Source organism: Terrapene carolina, unplaced genomic scaffold (assembly GCF_002925995.2).
Source record: "Terrapene carolina triunguis isolate 2854851 unplaced genomic scaffold, T_m_triunguis-2.0 Scaffold230, whole genome shotgun sequence".
In the NCBI taxonomy this organism is placed as follows: Eukaryota; Metazoa; Chordata; order Testudines; family Emydidae; genus Terrapene; species Terrapene triunguis.
The window spans coordinates 3,060,422-3,076,493 of NW_020664581.1; the positions used below are offsets into that span (position 1 = coordinate 3,060,422).

Sequence of the window (16,072 nt, forward strand, 5' to 3'; positions counted from 1 at the left end):
AAGGCTCCTGCAGTGGGGAGGCAGCAGGGACCTGCCGGGGCTTTTCCCTGCTGGCAGAACTTTTTACCATGGCGGGGAAAGGCTTCTGCAGTGAGGAGGCAGTGGGACACACTACTGCTAAAAGTAGCAGTGTAGACGTGGGAGGCCCTGCTTGGGCGTGTTTATACCCTGGGGGTCAGGCCTGTGGGGGACTGTATTCTACTTGCCTAAAACGTGTCTATGCGGCTAGCTGGGCGTGCAGTATCTGTACTCTACACGCCACCATAAGTGTAGCCTTATAGCATTCCACCCCTTCACCTCATGGGACAGAGCCCTCAGCCTCCCCAGTCCTCCAGCTCCACCCCAGAGACTAAACGCTTGACCTCCATGGCTCTCTCTGTCCCAGGAGGTGGAGGGCTGTCAGCTGAAGGGGGTGTGAATGCTTGCCTGGCCATACTGAGGGCTGGGAGAGCCTTTAGCAGGTGCACCATATAGCTGTAATGGCTAACCAGCAGCACTGCTTGTGGGAGCCTGGCGTGCCGCCCTCGGGGGAGCAGGGGCTGCCCTGTGGTGATTGTGGAGATGAAAGGTTCCCAGCTCCAAGGCCCCTGGGAGCTAGGGACATTTCTCAGGGCCTTTGAGGCGCCCAGGCTCAGTGCACTGTGTGTGTGTCACACTGCCTCTATACAGATAACAGTGTATCGGTGAATTCTACTGCTATCCCCAAACTCACTGGCCACCATGTTCTAAGGCATTTCTGCTAAGAGGCCAGCTTGCATTGGAAGGAGTTTGCCACCAAGTATCTGGGAGCCCATGGTCCCTGTGCACCGCTTGGAGAGCTCCCACTGGCTCTCTGCCTCCTCTCCTCAGTCCCGGGTTCAGATGCAGAGCTGCAGAACTGTTCTTGTTTGGATCAGGGTAGACTGAGCCCGGGGCCAGGAGTCACTCCATGACCTTGGGCATGTCACTTCCCTCCCCCGTGGCCCGGAGACCCTGACCTGCCATCGGGGGTGCTGTGGGGATCAGCAGAGTGTGTCTGTACGGCATGTCAAAGAGAGACAGCTCTCTGTGTGAAGTGCTCCATCTTACTGCTCGCTCTCTGCAGTTCCTCTCATTGGATGACATCAAGGACACCAACGTGGTGAGCGTGGACATGAAGAAAGATCACCAGCCTAATGTAAGTGACGCGGTCCCCGTCCTTCATGCCCTCCTTGCCCCGCTCATGTCCCTTCTGCCTCCTGATCAGGGGGTTTCCGAGACTAGAGTCTGCTGTGTCCAATGTGCCAGCTTGCTCACCCCACCACCCCCTCTAACTGAGCAGTGCTGTTAGGGGAGACCTCTGCCAGCGAGGGAGTCTTTCCAGGCATTCCTGCAGCCAGAACCCTCCTCAGCAAGTGGTGACACACCCTGGGTACCAATGGCTGCCATCTGGCTGGTGAGAGCTGGTGTTTGTACCCTGGCAGGACGGTGCTGCCCAGCGCCCAGCCTGCCCTGATAGCCCTGAGAAGCAGATGAAAAAGCTCTCTGTATGTGTGAATGCGTCTTCCCGGCTGCAAGGGCCCTGTCTGTGGAGTGCAGCCAGGCCCCTCTCTTCCTGCGATGGGCAGCTGGGATCATGCTGTCCTATCTTTGCAGACTGTGAACATTGTCCCCTTGACTCCGATGGCCCTGGTACCCCCAGAAGAGACAGAAAAGAAGGACAACCCCCTGTTCAGGTAAAGGCTTCTCTCGTAATGCCTTTCAGTCACTCCTCTCCTGCCATCTGCTTTCTGTCTCTCTTGGATTTTCTCACCATTAGTGTTCGGGTCTGGCCCTGCTCAACATCTTCATTAACGAGCTAGAGGAGGGAGAACAGCAGGGGGAGGGAAATAATCCAGAGGGCTCCAGTGAGTTCAGAGATGTGGGCAGGACATTGTGTGAGGTTCCTCATGGGAAACGCAACTGGGGGAAGAACAATCATGGAAGGACAAGCCTGGGGATCAGCCAGGGACCGTCAGGAATGGAGGCGGGAGAGTGAGAAGCCAATCCGACATGAGATGAGATGGGCCACCATGAGCCTGGGCTGATAGAGGCCTTGTGTGCTGGAGCAGGGAGAGGGTAGCCCCCCTTTGCCTGGCTCCGGGGAGATCCTAGCTGGGATCCTGCACTCAGCTCTGGCCCCATTGTATTGGAAAGGGGGGGTCTGTGCAGGGGCGGGGGCAGTTCAGAGAGCAACAAAGCGTTTGGGGTGCAGAGGGAGAGATTTAGGAAGAGATGAGCGGAGCTAAACCTGCCCTGTCTGGCTAAACAACAGGGGGATGTGACACCAGCCTGTGCCGCTTAGAAGAGCGTGGCCAGCCTGGAGACAAGGAGATCTTGGTCTCCCTTATGTACCCCCCCCCCCCCACTAGGATCTGAGCCAACAAGAAGTCCCATTCTATGCTGGCTTGGGGATGTGGCTGGGCTCAATGGGACGCAGCGGGTCTCTCCCAGGTCTGGGTCTCTTTCCCTTCTTCCTGGCGCCCCACGCGACCTTTTACGAACCCATGCTCTGGCTGCACCCTGGAAACCAGCGATGGTGCTGGGTCAGAGCCGTTCTAACGCCGCTCTTTCTCCTCTCAGCCGGAAGGGGGAGATCCTGGCCAGCCGGAAGGATTTCCGCATGAACACGTGCACCCCTCACGCCAACGGAGCCTTCATGCTGGAGCTGGCGGGCCTCTCACCCACGCAGTGCTTCCAAGCAAGACACCAGGCTGGGGACCTTGGCAGCGCTACAGGTGAAGGATTGGGCTGGGGATCTCCCCTTACCCTCCCAAAGCCACTCCAAAGACCTCCTGGGAGGGGATGTGGGAGATACAGAGTCCATCGGAGAGGCCGACTTGAGGGGTACGGGGGAAGCTGGCTATACAAGCCAGTCTTGTTTATGGCTGGCTGGAGTGAGCCTTGGTCACCAAACCAGCAGCTATTCAAGGGGGGTCCTCAGAGAACCAAGGGCTGAGACCCCAATGGGGTAATGCTTGGGGGACATCATTAACAAGTCTCTCCCTCTCCCCCGATTCTGCCTCATCCCTGCCAGAAGGGCAGACTGCCACCCCGGGGTCTGGAAACGCGCCCATGGAGGTCAGTGCCTGTGAGACGCCTATCCCAGTCTTGAACTTCTCTGAAAATGAAGGTGAGATATGTGGCCAGTTTGCTGTGTGAGATCTGGGGTGCTGGCGGGCTTTGGTTAGGGTGGCACCCCCATAGCATGGGCCCCCAGCAGGCCGGTTCCCAACCACAGGGGTCAATGGGGCAGCTCGAGTTCTCCCTGGCACTGGCAGCCCTGTGCTGTGCGGGGTGTCGGAGCCTATGTTATGAACGAAACCCAGTCTTGTTCTCTCAAGAGCTGCAGCCTTCAAAGGGGGGCTGGTTTTCAGAATTGAAGGAGAGGTTCCCTCTCGGGAGCAGGGAGGGAGGAGGATGGATGGCTTCCCAGGGGCTGTTCCTATGCTGGTTGTGGCCCCACGGATGGAAAAGGAAATCGCCTCACCAGGAGTGACTGTGCCCCTCTCCGGTAGGCGCTGTGGCACCAGAGGGGCGTGGTGATGACGATGACGATGCAGGAGGAGGAGGCGATTTCTTGCCTGATGCCCCAGAAGGGGGCGTGGAGACCAGTCCTGCTGCTGTCGAGCACATTCAGCAGCAGAAGGTAGGAGTAGGGCGGTCGTCGTGGGGGCAGCATGGGGAGGTGGGGCTGCCGCACTCACTCCTGTCCAGCAGCCAGGGGTCCCCATAGGCCCAACTGATCAGTCTCACCTCTGTACGATGCTTCAGGAAACTAACTGCCTTGTTCTCTGCCTGCTAGAGTGCGCTTGAGGGCAAGGGGTACATGCTGCGGGAACGGGCCCCGGCCGTGGAGCCCAGCGCCCACATAAAGGTGAGAGCGGTCGTAAGGACACATCCCGAGGGGCAGCAGAGTCCCTTTGGGAATGAGAGCAGTTCCCAGATAGTAACTCAGGTGGAGGCTGGTGATCTGGGAGCTTCCCCACTGCACTGTGTATGGCAGGGAGCAGCTCCCAGTGGGCACAGGCCCTAGAGCTCATCGCTGTGGGTCCTGAACGGGGTGCTCCCTGCCTGCTCAGGGAGGGGGACTGCAGTGGGGAATCGAGTGGGAACTGAGTCTGGCCACCAAGCTGCCCCATTCACCGTTCACTCACGTTCTGTGCCAGGAGATGCTGGATCCGTGGCGAAGCCTTGACCCCTTTGACGACTCTGAGGATAAGCCCTTTAAGAAAGGTAACGAGGGGCCTGCTGACGGGTGACTTGGCCTGGCTGCTCTCCGGGGTTTAGCAGCTGCTTGACCATAGCAGGGCCTGGGATGATATCCTAGCCTGGGTGTTTAGCTCCAGGAAGCAGGAACCACTGGAAGGGCGCGTGTGCTGTGAGCAGGGAAGCCCCCATCTTAAAGCCTCCTGCTGTCCATGGAGCAAACTACCATTGCCTCTAGATGGGGGGTGGCTAGTGGAGTGAATGTGGCTGCCCCCATCCTGAGTTGAGCCGTGCGACCCGGAGAGAGTGGGTCCCTGCCTGTCTGGACCGGAGCACCCAGCCTGCGTTGCCTGCTGGGCCCGGTGGCCTCTCTGGGAAGAGCCCCTGCACTGACAGAGAGAGCGGCTGCAGCCCAGGCTTTGACACCCTGATGCTGTAAAGCAAAGGGGCCTTCCTCCTTCCTGGCCAGCCCCAAACCCGCCTCCCCAGGCGCTTGCAGGATTGCTCCGTGCTGGGAAGAGGGGTGGTGTCAGGCCCCAGCAGCGCGTCTTCCAGTGCAAAAGAGTGCGGAGCTGCCTCTGAAGTGGAAGGCAGATCCGGCGGGGACTACGCTTACAGGCCTTGTCCTGAGTCCTGCGGCATGTGACTGTGTGGCTGGGCGTCAGTGGCTGCTAATGCCCACCCGGCCGCCCAGGGGTCTCCCTGGAACCTGCGCCCGGTGCTGGTGGCTGCTGGTGCAGAGACTGGCAGAGCCCCCCCTGCTTCCTTCCTTTCCCCACCCACTGTGACTGCAGCTCACTCCCTTCTCTGCACCTGGCTCCAGGCAGACCCTTCACGGTGCCGAGTGACCTGGACGACGTGCCCGGCAGCAAGCGGAAGAGGCGGGCACCCAGGAAGCTGCAGGACTTCATGAAGTGGTTTTCTGCAAGCCGTGAGTATCTTCGCTCCAGCTCTGCTCCCCTACCCTGCAGCCTGCTCCCTGGCAGGGCCCTTCTCTGCCAAGAGACGTGGCCTCTCGACTCCTCCAGCCTCAGCATCATAGAATCAGTGTTGAAGAGACCTCAGGAAGTCATCTAGTCCAAACCCCTGCTCAAAGCAGGACTCATCCCCAGACAGACTTTTACCCTAGTTCCCTAAATGGCCCCCTCAAGGATTGAACTCACAACCCTGGGTTAAGCAGGCCAATGCTCATAGCGGCTGGTGTCTGGACTCTGTCCTGGGGACTCCCCTTGTTCTAGTCACATGGGACCACAGCGCCCGCCCGCGGTTCGGTGGCCCTTGTACTCAGCCCGTCTCCTGCCTGCCATTTGGTGTGGATCACAGGACTCCCATCCAGCCCAATAACCCGCCCCAGCTGCATTCAGGAAGGGACAGGAAACCCCAGAACAGAATATGCTGCCCGGGGCAGCAGACTGGGAAATTCCCAGCTGGGTGATGGACGTTGAAAGGCAGAGTGGCCCCGTCAGCCTATTGTGATAACAAATTCCATTTAGTTCAGGCCGTCCCCCCACCTCAGGTCCACACACACCAGAGACTCTTGCATTGCCCAGCGTAGAACTGCACTGTGGAGACTGGCAGGGGAAAAGGTGGTGGCTTGCAAGCCTGGGGAGGGGGTTTGAAATCATGGGATAGGCCATTCTAGTTGGGCGGTCTTGCCAAAATGATCGGCAGTGAAACACTTAGTGGTGCTGACATGTAAAGTGTAGTCATCGTGATTCCGAGTCGGTCTAACTGGAGGAATGGCGCAGAGCTATTGGTTCAGACTGTCTGCAGACTCAGGCAGATATAGCTGCATCAGTTATGCGTGGTTCACGTTGTCAAGGTTTTCTCTAAAGCTGAGGGCCCACAAGCTTCCTAAAAATGAAAACTCATTCTCTGGAGCCCTGTTCCGCTGCCGGGGCGCAGAGCTCATGGGACCTGCCTGTAGGGGACGGTTTTTCCCAACACCTCTCAATTACTCTGGTTTCTATTCCTTATATGTTGTTCCCTGCCTAATAGAATTGTGGGTGTTCTCATCTACAGATACACGTCTGGTCCTTTCTGAGCTCAGTAAGGTCACTGCTACGAGAGGACTGAGCGCGGCACATGGCGTTTCCTCTCATCAGTGGCTGCCCTTTGCTCGGGTATCATGAGAGAGCAGAGAGCAGTGTCTGATGTGACCGTCCCTAACCCACTTGTTTGCATCCCTCTATCAGGTCCTCTCGCTGCTTTTTCCCCAGTGGCGCAGGCCTCCTTAGGCTGCCCTGCCTCTCCAGAGCAGGTTCTGGTAACCCTGTAACCGTGTTGTGGTACCAGGGCTGGTAAAGTAGCTTGCATGGCCACAGGGCTCTTTGAGAGGAGGTGGCATCATCATCCAGCATCCGTGTGTTTGTCCATCTTATCTGGGCCCTATTGCTGTAGTTTCAGAGCCTTGCCATCTGTAATATATTGCTCCTCCCCATCCCCGAGAGGCCTGGCAGGGTATCCTCCCTGCTGGACACCTGAGGACTGAGACCCAGAGACAACGTGACTCACCCTAGGAGACCCAGGGAGTCAGGAAGAGCAGGAACTTGAACCCAGGTCACCTCAATCCTCGGCCGGTGCCCAAAGCACTGGGTCAGCCACGCATCTGTCCTTAATCCCACTCCTGCCCCCAATAATCTGCTGGCTGGTGTCCGACTGACAGGGCTATCCCCGCAGAACCCGGCTGTCTAATGTCACCCGTTTCTGGTCTCTCCCCAGAGAACGACAGAGCCGACAGCAGAAGAACCAAGAAGAAAGGGCCAACGTTCGCTGGTGAGAGGGATGTGGCTGGTGATGTGCGCGAGAGGCAACATCCCTTTGCTGCCCACTCTGCTTGCCATAAACGCCCCTCCCCTCCCACACCCAAACGCCTCTGGAGCCTGCTTTTCACGGAGCCCCGCAGAGGGAAACCAAAGAGTGCGTCAGCGCTGTCCCAGCCCCAGAGCGTTCCTCCCGGCTTGTCTACACTGGAAACGCTCTGGCGGCACACTGCAGTGTAGACACTAGCTACGCTGACGGGAGGGGTTCTCCCATTGACAGGGCCAATCCGCCTTCTTGAAAGGTGGGAGCTAGACCGACGGAAGAGCCTGTCTACACGGGGACTTAGGTCGGCTTCGCTGCGTCCATCTGGCATGTGGATTTTCACACCCCCAAGTGATGTAACTCGGTCGACGCACTTTTCTAGCATGTACCAGCCCTCGGCTCCCATGTGGCGGGAGATCCAGGCGGTGAGGTGGAGGGTTGGGGGAAGAATGTGCTTTGAGCCCTCTTCCCACCTGGACACACATGTCCCCACCCCAGGGAGCACTGGGCCAAACTGGTTGGGGCGGGATGCCCAGCCTGCTGCCTCACTGCAGGGGGATGGGAACTGCATGCCCCATTGGTTAGCAGCAGCTCCCGCCCCAGGGCTTTGGCTGTATGTGCCTGTCCTGGAGCTCTTCCTTCCCTCGGGGGCAAGGGTGGAGCCCAGCCAGTTTGTGACTGCAGCCAAGCCAGGGCTGTGCCTAGAGCCCGCGGGCAGGAGTCGTGCCGGGCGTCCATGCCATGCAGCCTGGCTCCGTCCGTCTCTGCCTGGCAGGGCAGTTCCCATGCTCCCACTGTGTCTTGGCAGATCTGGAGGTTCTGTACTGGAAGCAGCTGAAGGAGCGGATGGCCGTGCAGAGGAAGCTGCAGAGGAGAATGGTGAGGCAGCAGCGACGCTGGGGCACGAGTGTGAATGTGGAGGTGCCCTCGGTCTGCCTGCAGAAAGGGGCAGGTTCCTGTGAGCGCCCGGGTCTGGGTGGCACTTGGGCAGCCACAGGGATTGGCCAGTGGCTAGGGCACCTTTCCTAGGGCAGGGACCACGTGGGCAGCCCCATCCAGCACGTACTGCTCAGGGGCCCGGGGTGCCATGGGGATGTAAATCCTGAGGACAACTGCCGGCTGGTGGCAGGCAGGCACTCGCACGGAGACCAGCGGTGATGGCCAGGCCTGTTCCCTCTCCCAGGGGCTGCTGCTGGGGAAGCATCTGCAGGAGGAGGAGCTGCTGGAGGAGGCCGAGGAGGAGCTGAATGCCGTGGAGGAGGAGCGAATGGACGACTACCTGGACCACGACGGGGGGGCAGGTACTCCCGAAAGCCTCGGAACTGGGGCAGTCTGTGTACCATCACTGCCGCCCTGGGCACGGGATCCTGGCCACTGTTCCTCACTCCTGCTCCAGGAGGTCTGGGCCAGTTCGTGCCCATCAGAGGGGTGACATTTGCTACGTTGGCCAACCCTGCTAGAAACTGGAGTGAAAATTGGGGGTGGGGCTGTTGCGGCTGCCGGACAGTGTCTGCTCTGACCTGCTGAGCTGGGCCATACCTGAGCTAGACAGGCAGGCGCTGTGTCCCTCTCTGCCCCTTGGAAGCCAGCGCAGGATTTCCAGGCCCAGGGCAGCTGCTGTGTGACGACTTTGTCCTCTCTTGGGTGGGCCACGGACCGAGCAGGCTGCAGGGACTCCCCACAATCCCGGCTCCCCTTGGCTCGGCGGCTCTGCGCTAAGCAGGACTCAACGTCTGGGCGGGAACTTTCCCACGAACCCTTGGCCAGAGTCCTTTCTCCTTCTGCAGATGACTTCCTGGAGCAGGAGGACATCCACCCGGAGGCCCTGGAGCAGCTGGCTGAGGGCGACCTGGGTAACGTAGTCCCAGCAGATCCCCTTTCTTGTCCCAGACAGGCGCAGCCTCATTTACCCTGAGGGGCCTGTGCTGGCAACGTGCCTGAGCCTGGGAGCTCAGCAAGGATGCGTAACATAGAGTGGGCGTTACCATAGCTGGGCACCTGTGGACTACGTGTCCCAGCACGCAGTGCTCCATCTTGCAATGGAGCACTGCATGCTGGGACCTGTAGTCTCCATGGGTTGCAGTTATGTTAGAGATGAGTAGAGCTCTACCAAATTCACAGTCCATTTTAGTCAGTTTCATGGTCAGAGGGTTTTAAAATTGGTCAATTTAATGTTTTCAGATGTTTACATCTGAAACTTCAGGGTGTTGTAACCGTGGGGGTCTCAATCCAAAAAGGGATCTTGGGGGATGGGGTATCGCAAAACTGTTGTAAAGGGGTCGTGGGATTGCCACCCCCACTTCTGCACTGCCTTCAGAGATGGGTCTGATCTCTGCCCACGCCCCCGCCCCTGCCTTCCCCCAGAGTGGCTGTGCCGGGGAAGTCCCATTCCTCCCCAGCCTGGCGGACCAGCAGCTGGAGCCCAGTGAAAGGTAGGAACCCCTGGGTGGGGTGCCCCCAGCCCTGCCCCTTCCCTCCAAAGCTAGATTTCACGGTAGAGGTCTGGCCCATGACGTGTTTTTCACGGCTGTGAATTTGGTAGGGCCCCAGAGATGTGGTTGGCTGCACCAGCCCCATCTGGCCTGTGGGTTCATCAAAAGCTGCCTATGTTAGGAGAGTGGTGTGTCTCCCCAGCCCTGAACATGTGCACGCATACACGTTTGCGCGTACCCAGCTGCTCAAGTAGCAAGCTCCATGTGCTTCCCGGGGACAGTGAGCCCCATGGCACTGGAGAAGTCATGTCCCTGTTAGTGGGTTGGCAGGGTATCCGTGATGACTTGCGCTGTCTCGGAGCGGCAGCGCCATGCTGCTCTCAGCTGTAGCTTCCCCTTCGCTTTCAGGCCCCTGCGCGATCCCTGACTCCCTGAGCTATGAGGAGCTGGTGAGGAGAAACGTGGTACGTACCCATCCCCTGGGGGGTTGGCGCAGAGCCTCTCTGCCTGAGCCTGGCTCTGCAGCGCCACCTGCCCATTGGCCCTTCTTGCTGCCTGGGCAGCCGTGCCCTTCTGATGCTGCAGCTAAGGGCTGTAGCTTTCCAGAGATGCCTGTAAATGTTCATTCCCTCCCAGCCCAGGAACAAGAGGGATGGTGGGGGGCAGGCTGGACTTGTTAGCAGGTTGGAAAGCCTCGACCCAGCTGGGCCAGGGACAGCATTGGATTCTCTCAGCCTTTTAGCGGTCTGATCCTCCATTTCTAGCCTGTGCCCTTAGAGGGCCAGGCCTGAGCTCTCCAGCGGAGAGCGGGAGCTGCCCGGCTGCTCCGTGGGGTGGGCCCTCAGCGCTGGAGGGGTGAGCACCACCACTCCCATTGCAGCCAGGGGACCGCGCCCCTGCCTCAGGTGTGGGGAGCGGCCACGTCTGGAAACGCGGGCACGAGTGACCCCTGCCCACGTCTCCATTTCAATGTTCCCCTGAGCCCGGTGGGGAGGTGGGAGTGAGGCAGAGCTGGGGTGGGGGCTGGAATCTGCCCCCCTGATCCCCCATCTCTCCATCCCCAGGAGCTGTTCATTGCCAACTCCCAGAAGTATGCCCGTGAGACGGTGCTGTCCCAGCGTATCCGTGACTGGGAGGACAAGATAGAACCCAAGCTGCAGGAGCAGGTGAGGCTGGAGCAGGGGAACCTGTCCCCGGCTGGGGGGGAGCTGTTCCGGGCAGCGCACGGGCCGGGCTCTCTGCAGGGATGAGCCCCAGGGGTGGGTGGAGTGCACAGCAGAGGGCTGGGAGCAAGAGTGGCTGGGCCACTGGCAGTGGGGCACGCAGGGTGTTGCTGAAGTGAGGCTTGAGACCACATCCCCGTCTCCCCAGGCTCTGTGCAGCTTTGGCCAGAGCTCTCAGCCTGGTACTCTGCTCCCTGCAGGGAAGCCCATGACCTGGGTCCCGCTCCCTGGCGGGCAGCTGTCTTACCCTGTTGACTTAAAGGCGCTGCCACCCCCTGCTGCACTAGAGGCGGAGCGTGTCTGTGATTAGCTGCTGCTTGGGGAATGAACGGTGGCATAACCTAGAGCAAGAGCCCAGGGATGGGCGGCTCCCAGCACTGTTGCTGCTCACCTAATCCTGGCCCATAGCCCCCTCTGCCAGTCTGAGGGCACCTCTGACATCTGCCGGTGCCCCCCAGCCTGGGCTTTCCCCATAGCTCTGCCGGTGCCCCTCAAACCCAACCTGCAGCCCCCCTGCTATCCTGCCCTTGGCTCCCACCACAGCTCTGCCGGTGCCCCTAAGCCGTGGACGGACAGTGACAGTTGTAACGTGGTTTAGGGCAGGGGCTGCCCGGGTCATCCGCTCCCCCAGGAGTTGGCCAGCGTTTGCTAATGGCCATGGGTGAGTGGGGCTTGGCCTGGCCCCTCAGTGCTGGGCGCAGTGTCTAACTCCCCCTCTCCCGCGCAGGAGGAGCGAGCCGCCTTCGACATCCACAGCTATGGGGACCAGCTGGCGACGAGCTGTGGGCGGCTGGGCGAGTGGCACTCCTTCGCCAGCCTGGTGGCGGGGAAGCCGGCCTTCGAGGTGTGTCGCTCCATGCTGGCCTCGCTACAGCTGGTGAGTGTCTGGGCTCAAGCTGCCTCAGGTACCCTGCTCCCCACGGACAGCCATCAGCCCCTCCACCCTGCCATGGGGCGGGCGGCCTCCCCCAGAGCTGCCTGCAGTTGGAACTCCCATGCAAGCTGCTGCCCTCTACCCTTGGCTGAGCACAACTACGCAGGGTCCCTGCGTGCAGCTGCATTGCTGCCCCCATGTGCGACTTTGCAGGCCCTGACCTGTGCCCCCTCACCAGGGGTGTGCCCCAGCAACAGCCCCTGCCCCCACTCCTGGACCCCAGTCCTAGCCGGTCCCCTAACCCTGCTGTTGCCCCCCTACAGGCCAATGACTACACGGTGGAAATCAGCCAGCAGCCAGGCCTGGAGGAGGCGGTGGACACCATGAGGCTGCGCCTCCTGACCCAAGAGCGAGCGCACGAGCGATTCCGCACCTACATGGCCCCCTCTGTGTCAAACTGACAGTGCCCCTGGCTTTCTGGGGTGCATGGCACCCCCAGGGGCTGCTGCGTTCCTGCCCATTCCTTGTGTATATACTGAGCTCCGGCAGCACGCCCTGTACAGCCTGTCCCTTTCGCTGCCTCTGCTGTCCCCTCTGCCTCTCCCTTTGCTCTGTCTCTTTCCATTGGCACAGCCTGTGCAGTAATAAACCATGGGTGTGGCTTTGAAGTGCTGTCCCTGCGAAGGGGGGGAGGGGGTAGGGGGATTGGGCCATGGGCCGCCAGGCGAGCAGGGCAGGCTCAGGCTCCAGAGGCTATAAACAAACGGCCCTCCCCATTCCCAAGCTGGGCCCAGCTTTTGACCCCCAGTGCTCACAGGCCAGGAGTGGCGGATCCTGTCTCGTCCTTCCTATTCCCTCTCTCCCCCAAAGCGTGCAACTGTGAAAGAAAAACATGGCTCCATGTGATTCCTTCCTCAGCGGCCAGCATGGGCAGCGCCTGGGCCAGAGGCTCCTGCCCCCACCTGTGGCAGCCATAAGACTGGGGTTAGACCAGCCAGCCCCGTGGCCTGTCTTCTGATTGTGTCTGAGGCTTCAGAGGGATGAACAGAACAGGGCAATTTATCGTGTGATCCAGCCCCTGTCCTGTCCCAGCTTCAGTCAGTCAGAGGTTAGGGCCACCCGGAGCATGGGGTTGTCCCTGACCAGCTTGGCTAATACCCACTGCTGGACCTGTCCTCCAGGAATTTACCTAGTTCTTGAACCCAGTTATACTTTTGGCCTTCACAACATCCCATAGCAGTGAGTTCCACAGGCTGACTGCACAAGAAGTACTTCCTTTTGTTTGTTTTGAACCTGCTGCCTATTAATATCGCTAGGTGACCCCTGGTTTGTGTGTTGTGTGAAGGGATAATTAACACTTCCTGGATCATTTTCTCCTCACCCTTCATGATTTTACAGGCCTTTATCGTATCCCCCCTTAGTCGTCTCTTTTCCAAGTTGAACAGTCCTAGTCTTTCTAATCTCCCCTCATATGGAAGCTGTTCCAGCCCCCAACCATTTTTGTTGCCCTTCTCTGTACCGTTTCCTGTTCTAACAGAGCTTTGGTGAGAAGGGGCAACCAGTGTTCCAAGTACGGGCGGGCGCACCATGGACTGAGTGTGGGGCGCATGCTGCTCTGCCTCTCTTCTCCCCCCAGCGTGACAGCGCAGGCTCCACAATGTGCTGCCTGAGCCTGCCGTGGGGTGGTGGGGGAGCCGCTGGACTTGCCTGGCCTGGGACCTGCCCCAAACTGGCCTTGTGTCCTTTGGGCCTTTTGCTGGTGGAAGGAGCTGAGTCCTTTAATCGGTGGCATTAGAGGCCCCAGGTTGTGGATTCGACAGCGGGAGACTTGGCTCCCCAGGCTGGGCTGAGCCCCACAGACCAGCCAGCTCCTCCCAGGAGACTTGGTGGGAAATACCCACCTCCCTGCCCCCCTTAAATATCCACCCAGGATGGCTTTGAATAATCTTTAGGTTCAGTGCAGCTTCCACCTCTCCCCACCACCCTGCCTACAGCTTCCAGCCCATGGCGCTGCATCCAGCCAACCCCCCCAATGTACGGCACAGCCGCTCTGCTGCTGCCAGCGCTCCATCATCCACAACCGCTCAGGCGCCCCACACGCCGTTCTCTTTTCTAGGAGACTCGGGGATTTGGGCTGCTCTGCCCGTGCTAGGGGTGAATGGCAGCACCGCAAGCTGGGCTGGGAGCTGCAGAGCAGGAGCTGGGTCTGATGGTGACAGGCCTGGTCCAGCCAGTTTAGAGAACAGCACTCACTGTGCAGCTTAGGGGGTATCCTGCCCAGCTGGCCCAGGAGGGACCAAGCCCCTGTGGCTGTGGGGGGTGTGTGTGTCCTGCCCACCTGGTGCAGGAGACAAGCCCCTGTGGCTGTGGGGGAAGGGGTACTGGCCACCAGGCCCAGGAAGAACCGAGCCCCTGCGGCTGTAGGGGAAGGGGCCCTGGCCACCGGGCCTAGGAGGAGCAGGGGCCCTGGCCACTGGGCCCAGGAGGAGCAGGGGCCCTGCGGCTGTAGGGAAAGGGGCCCTGGCCACTGGGCCCAGAGGGAGCCGGGCCCCTGCAGTTGCAGAAGGCCCCTCCCGCTGCCTGTTTCACAAGGCTCAGCACGGAGCAGCAGCGCTGGGCTGCGGAAAGGAGAATCAGGCCCCATCGTTCTGCTCCGGCTGCAAGCCGGGCGTTTATTGCCGTGTGGCGTTCAGCTGAAGAGCGTCTGGTAGGTCTCCATGTGCCCCCTGATGCTCTGGACGATCTGCACCTCACTCTTGCTCCGGTTGTAGTAGTCCAGGAAGAGCCCGTCGGGGCTGAGCAGGTAGATGATCACCGTGTGGTCGACGATGTAGTCCTCGTCCTCGTCCCTGGGCCCAGCGCTGTAGTACACGCGATAGGCCTTGCCGGCCTCCCGCACGTGCTCCGGGCTGCCCGTCAGCCCCAGCAGGCGCGGGTGGAACTCCTTCACGTACTTGGCCACAGCGGCCACGTCGTCCCGCTCGGGGTCCACGGTGATGAAGACGGGCTGCACCCGGGGCAGCTGGGGCTCCTGGTCCAGCAGCCGCACCACCTGGCTCATCTTCTCCAGCTCCTCGGGGCAGATGTCTGGGCAGTGGGTGAAGCCGAAGTAGAGCAGCACCCACCGCCCCAAGAAATCGGCCTTGGAGCGGGGCTGCCCGGTGTGGTCCACCAGGTGGAAGTCCCCCTGGCCGATGGCCACCTTCTTCAGCTCCTGGATGCGCTGCAGCTTCTGCTGCCGTTCCTTTTCAGAGCGGAGGTAGAGCCACGTGCCCAGGGCTGCCCCCCCAAAGAGGCAGGTGATGAGCAGCCGAGTCCTCAGCTGTATCCGTGTGGCAGAGCCGCTGCTCGACGGGGCCCCCTGGGAGAACTGTCTCCTGCTGACCCTGTTCCAGGAAAGGGTCTGTGCTGCCCACCTCTGCTGCTGGGGCCCTGCTGCTGCACCTGGGAACCACTTGGCAGGCTTGGTGTATCCGCTACTGCCAACTCCCCAGGCTTTTAAGCAGGGTGACGGCCAGACTGTTTTATTGGCTGTCGACACGAGCCACCTGGCGCAGCCGGCTGGAGGGCGTCTCTGGGCACGTTCCCGGAAAGCCCAGGATCTCCCCTGGAGGCTGAGCTGCTGGGCACCGCATGGAGCCAAGGGCCAGCGGCTCCGGAGCGGGAGGGTCTGAAACATCCTGGGCAAAGCTGAAAGGACGAAAAAGAGCCTCAAGTAACTAGTGTTTTGAGGCTGGGCTCATCCGTCCCCTTCTGCAAGGCGGGAATTGGGGGCGGCCTGCACGCCAGCCCTGGGAGATTGTGGGAAGCCAGGACACAGAACAGATGTGGGAGAAACAACTGAGTCTAGAGCCTCATGGCAGGCGGAGGCTGGTAACGCTGGAGCTCAGGCAAAAGGCTCCTGGACCATGGGGGGATCCTCACCTCCCACGGCTCTGTGGATGGACCAGGCTCCTGCCTTCTAGCCACGCCCCTCCCATTGCAGCCCTGGGCTCCCCACAGTGCTGCTGATGTCCCACAGCCCCTGGTATCCCCCCCCCCAGGCCCCTCACTCCCAACCCGCATCCCCCGCAAGCCCAACACTAGGCTTCCCCTCCCACCTGGTATGAACGCCGCGGTCTCTCCTCATCAGCAGATTCGCTCGTGTGCGCGACGCGCCCAAACGAGGAAGTGCCGTGACGAATCCCCCAACGCCAACGCGCACACAGCGGGCCCCGCTCAACGCATGCGCAGTTGTACAGCCCGCCCGCGCTCTGGGCCCCGCGGCTGATGTGTGATTCCCGTCTGCCGGCAGCAGGGGGCGCTGCCCGCACAGCGCTGGGCGCGCGTGGCTGCCACCTGCCGGCGGGACGCGGGGCTGCTGCCGCGGTACAGCAGGCGGGGGGGCTGCGGGGGCCAGGCTGCTGGCACAGAAAACGGGCAAGACCCTCGTCTGCAGGGAGCCCCCCCACTGGGGGTGTCCCCCTCCCCCCACGGCGCCCCCCCCTGGGGGGGTTCCCCTCCCCCCACGGAGCTCCCCCACAGAGCCCCAC

General features: G+C 60.7%; 2 protein-coding genes across 3 annotated transcripts in view; one reads left to right on the forward strand and one right to left on the reverse strand.

The window, feature by feature from the left end:
- The window catches only part of NCAPH2 (non-SMC condensin II complex subunit H2), a 27,903-nt gene extending 15,699 nt beyond the window's left edge, over nt 1-12,204 (forward strand). The window contains exons 6-21 of the mRNA XM_026656406.1: nt 1,085-1,156; nt 1,615-1,694; nt 2,581-2,735; nt 3,035-3,130; nt 3,516-3,646; nt 3,803-3,874; nt 4,167-4,233; nt 5,030-5,137; nt 6,928-6,981; nt 7,820-7,890; nt 8,195-8,312; nt 8,799-8,864; nt 9,852-9,907; nt 10,508-10,609; nt 11,394-11,543; nt 11,864-12,204. Coding sequence (XP_026512191.1) covers nt 1,085-1,156; nt 1,615-1,694; nt 2,581-2,735; nt 3,035-3,130; nt 3,516-3,646; nt 3,803-3,874; nt 4,167-4,233; nt 5,030-5,137; nt 6,928-6,981; nt 7,820-7,890; nt 8,195-8,312; nt 8,799-8,864; nt 9,852-9,907; nt 10,508-10,609; nt 11,394-11,543; nt 11,864-12,001 — 1,536 coding nt within the window. The 3' untranslated portion in view covers nt 12,002-12,204. The remainder of the gene's footprint in view (nt 1-1,084; nt 1,157-1,614; nt 1,695-2,580; nt 2,736-3,034; nt 3,131-3,515; nt 3,647-3,802; nt 3,875-4,166; nt 4,234-5,029; nt 5,138-6,927; nt 6,982-7,819; nt 7,891-8,194; nt 8,313-8,798; nt 8,865-9,851; nt 9,908-10,507; nt 10,610-11,393; nt 11,544-11,863) is intronic.
- A 2,008-nt stretch (nt 12,205-14,212) lies between these two features.
- On the reverse strand, nt 14,213-15,690 carry LOC112122207 (protein SCO2 homolog, mitochondrial). Of its 2 annotated transcripts, none has more exons than XM_026656402.1 (2): nt 15,641-15,690; nt 14,213-15,230 (listed from the first exon to the last, which is right to left on the reverse strand). In XM_026656402.1, exon 2 carries the CDS (start codon nt 15,217-15,219, stop codon nt 14,230-14,232), a length of 990 nt encoding a protein of 329 aa, XP_026512187.1. In that variant the 5' UTR covers nt 15,220-15,230; nt 15,641-15,690; the 3' UTR covers nt 14,213-14,229. The 2 variants fall into 2 exon arrangements, with proteins under 2 accessions (XP_026512187.1, XP_024076826.1); XM_024221058.2 differs by lacking the exon at nt 15,641-15,690 and adding an exon at nt 15,465-15,538.
- Between the last annotated feature and the right edge of the window lie 382 nt (nt 15,691-16,072).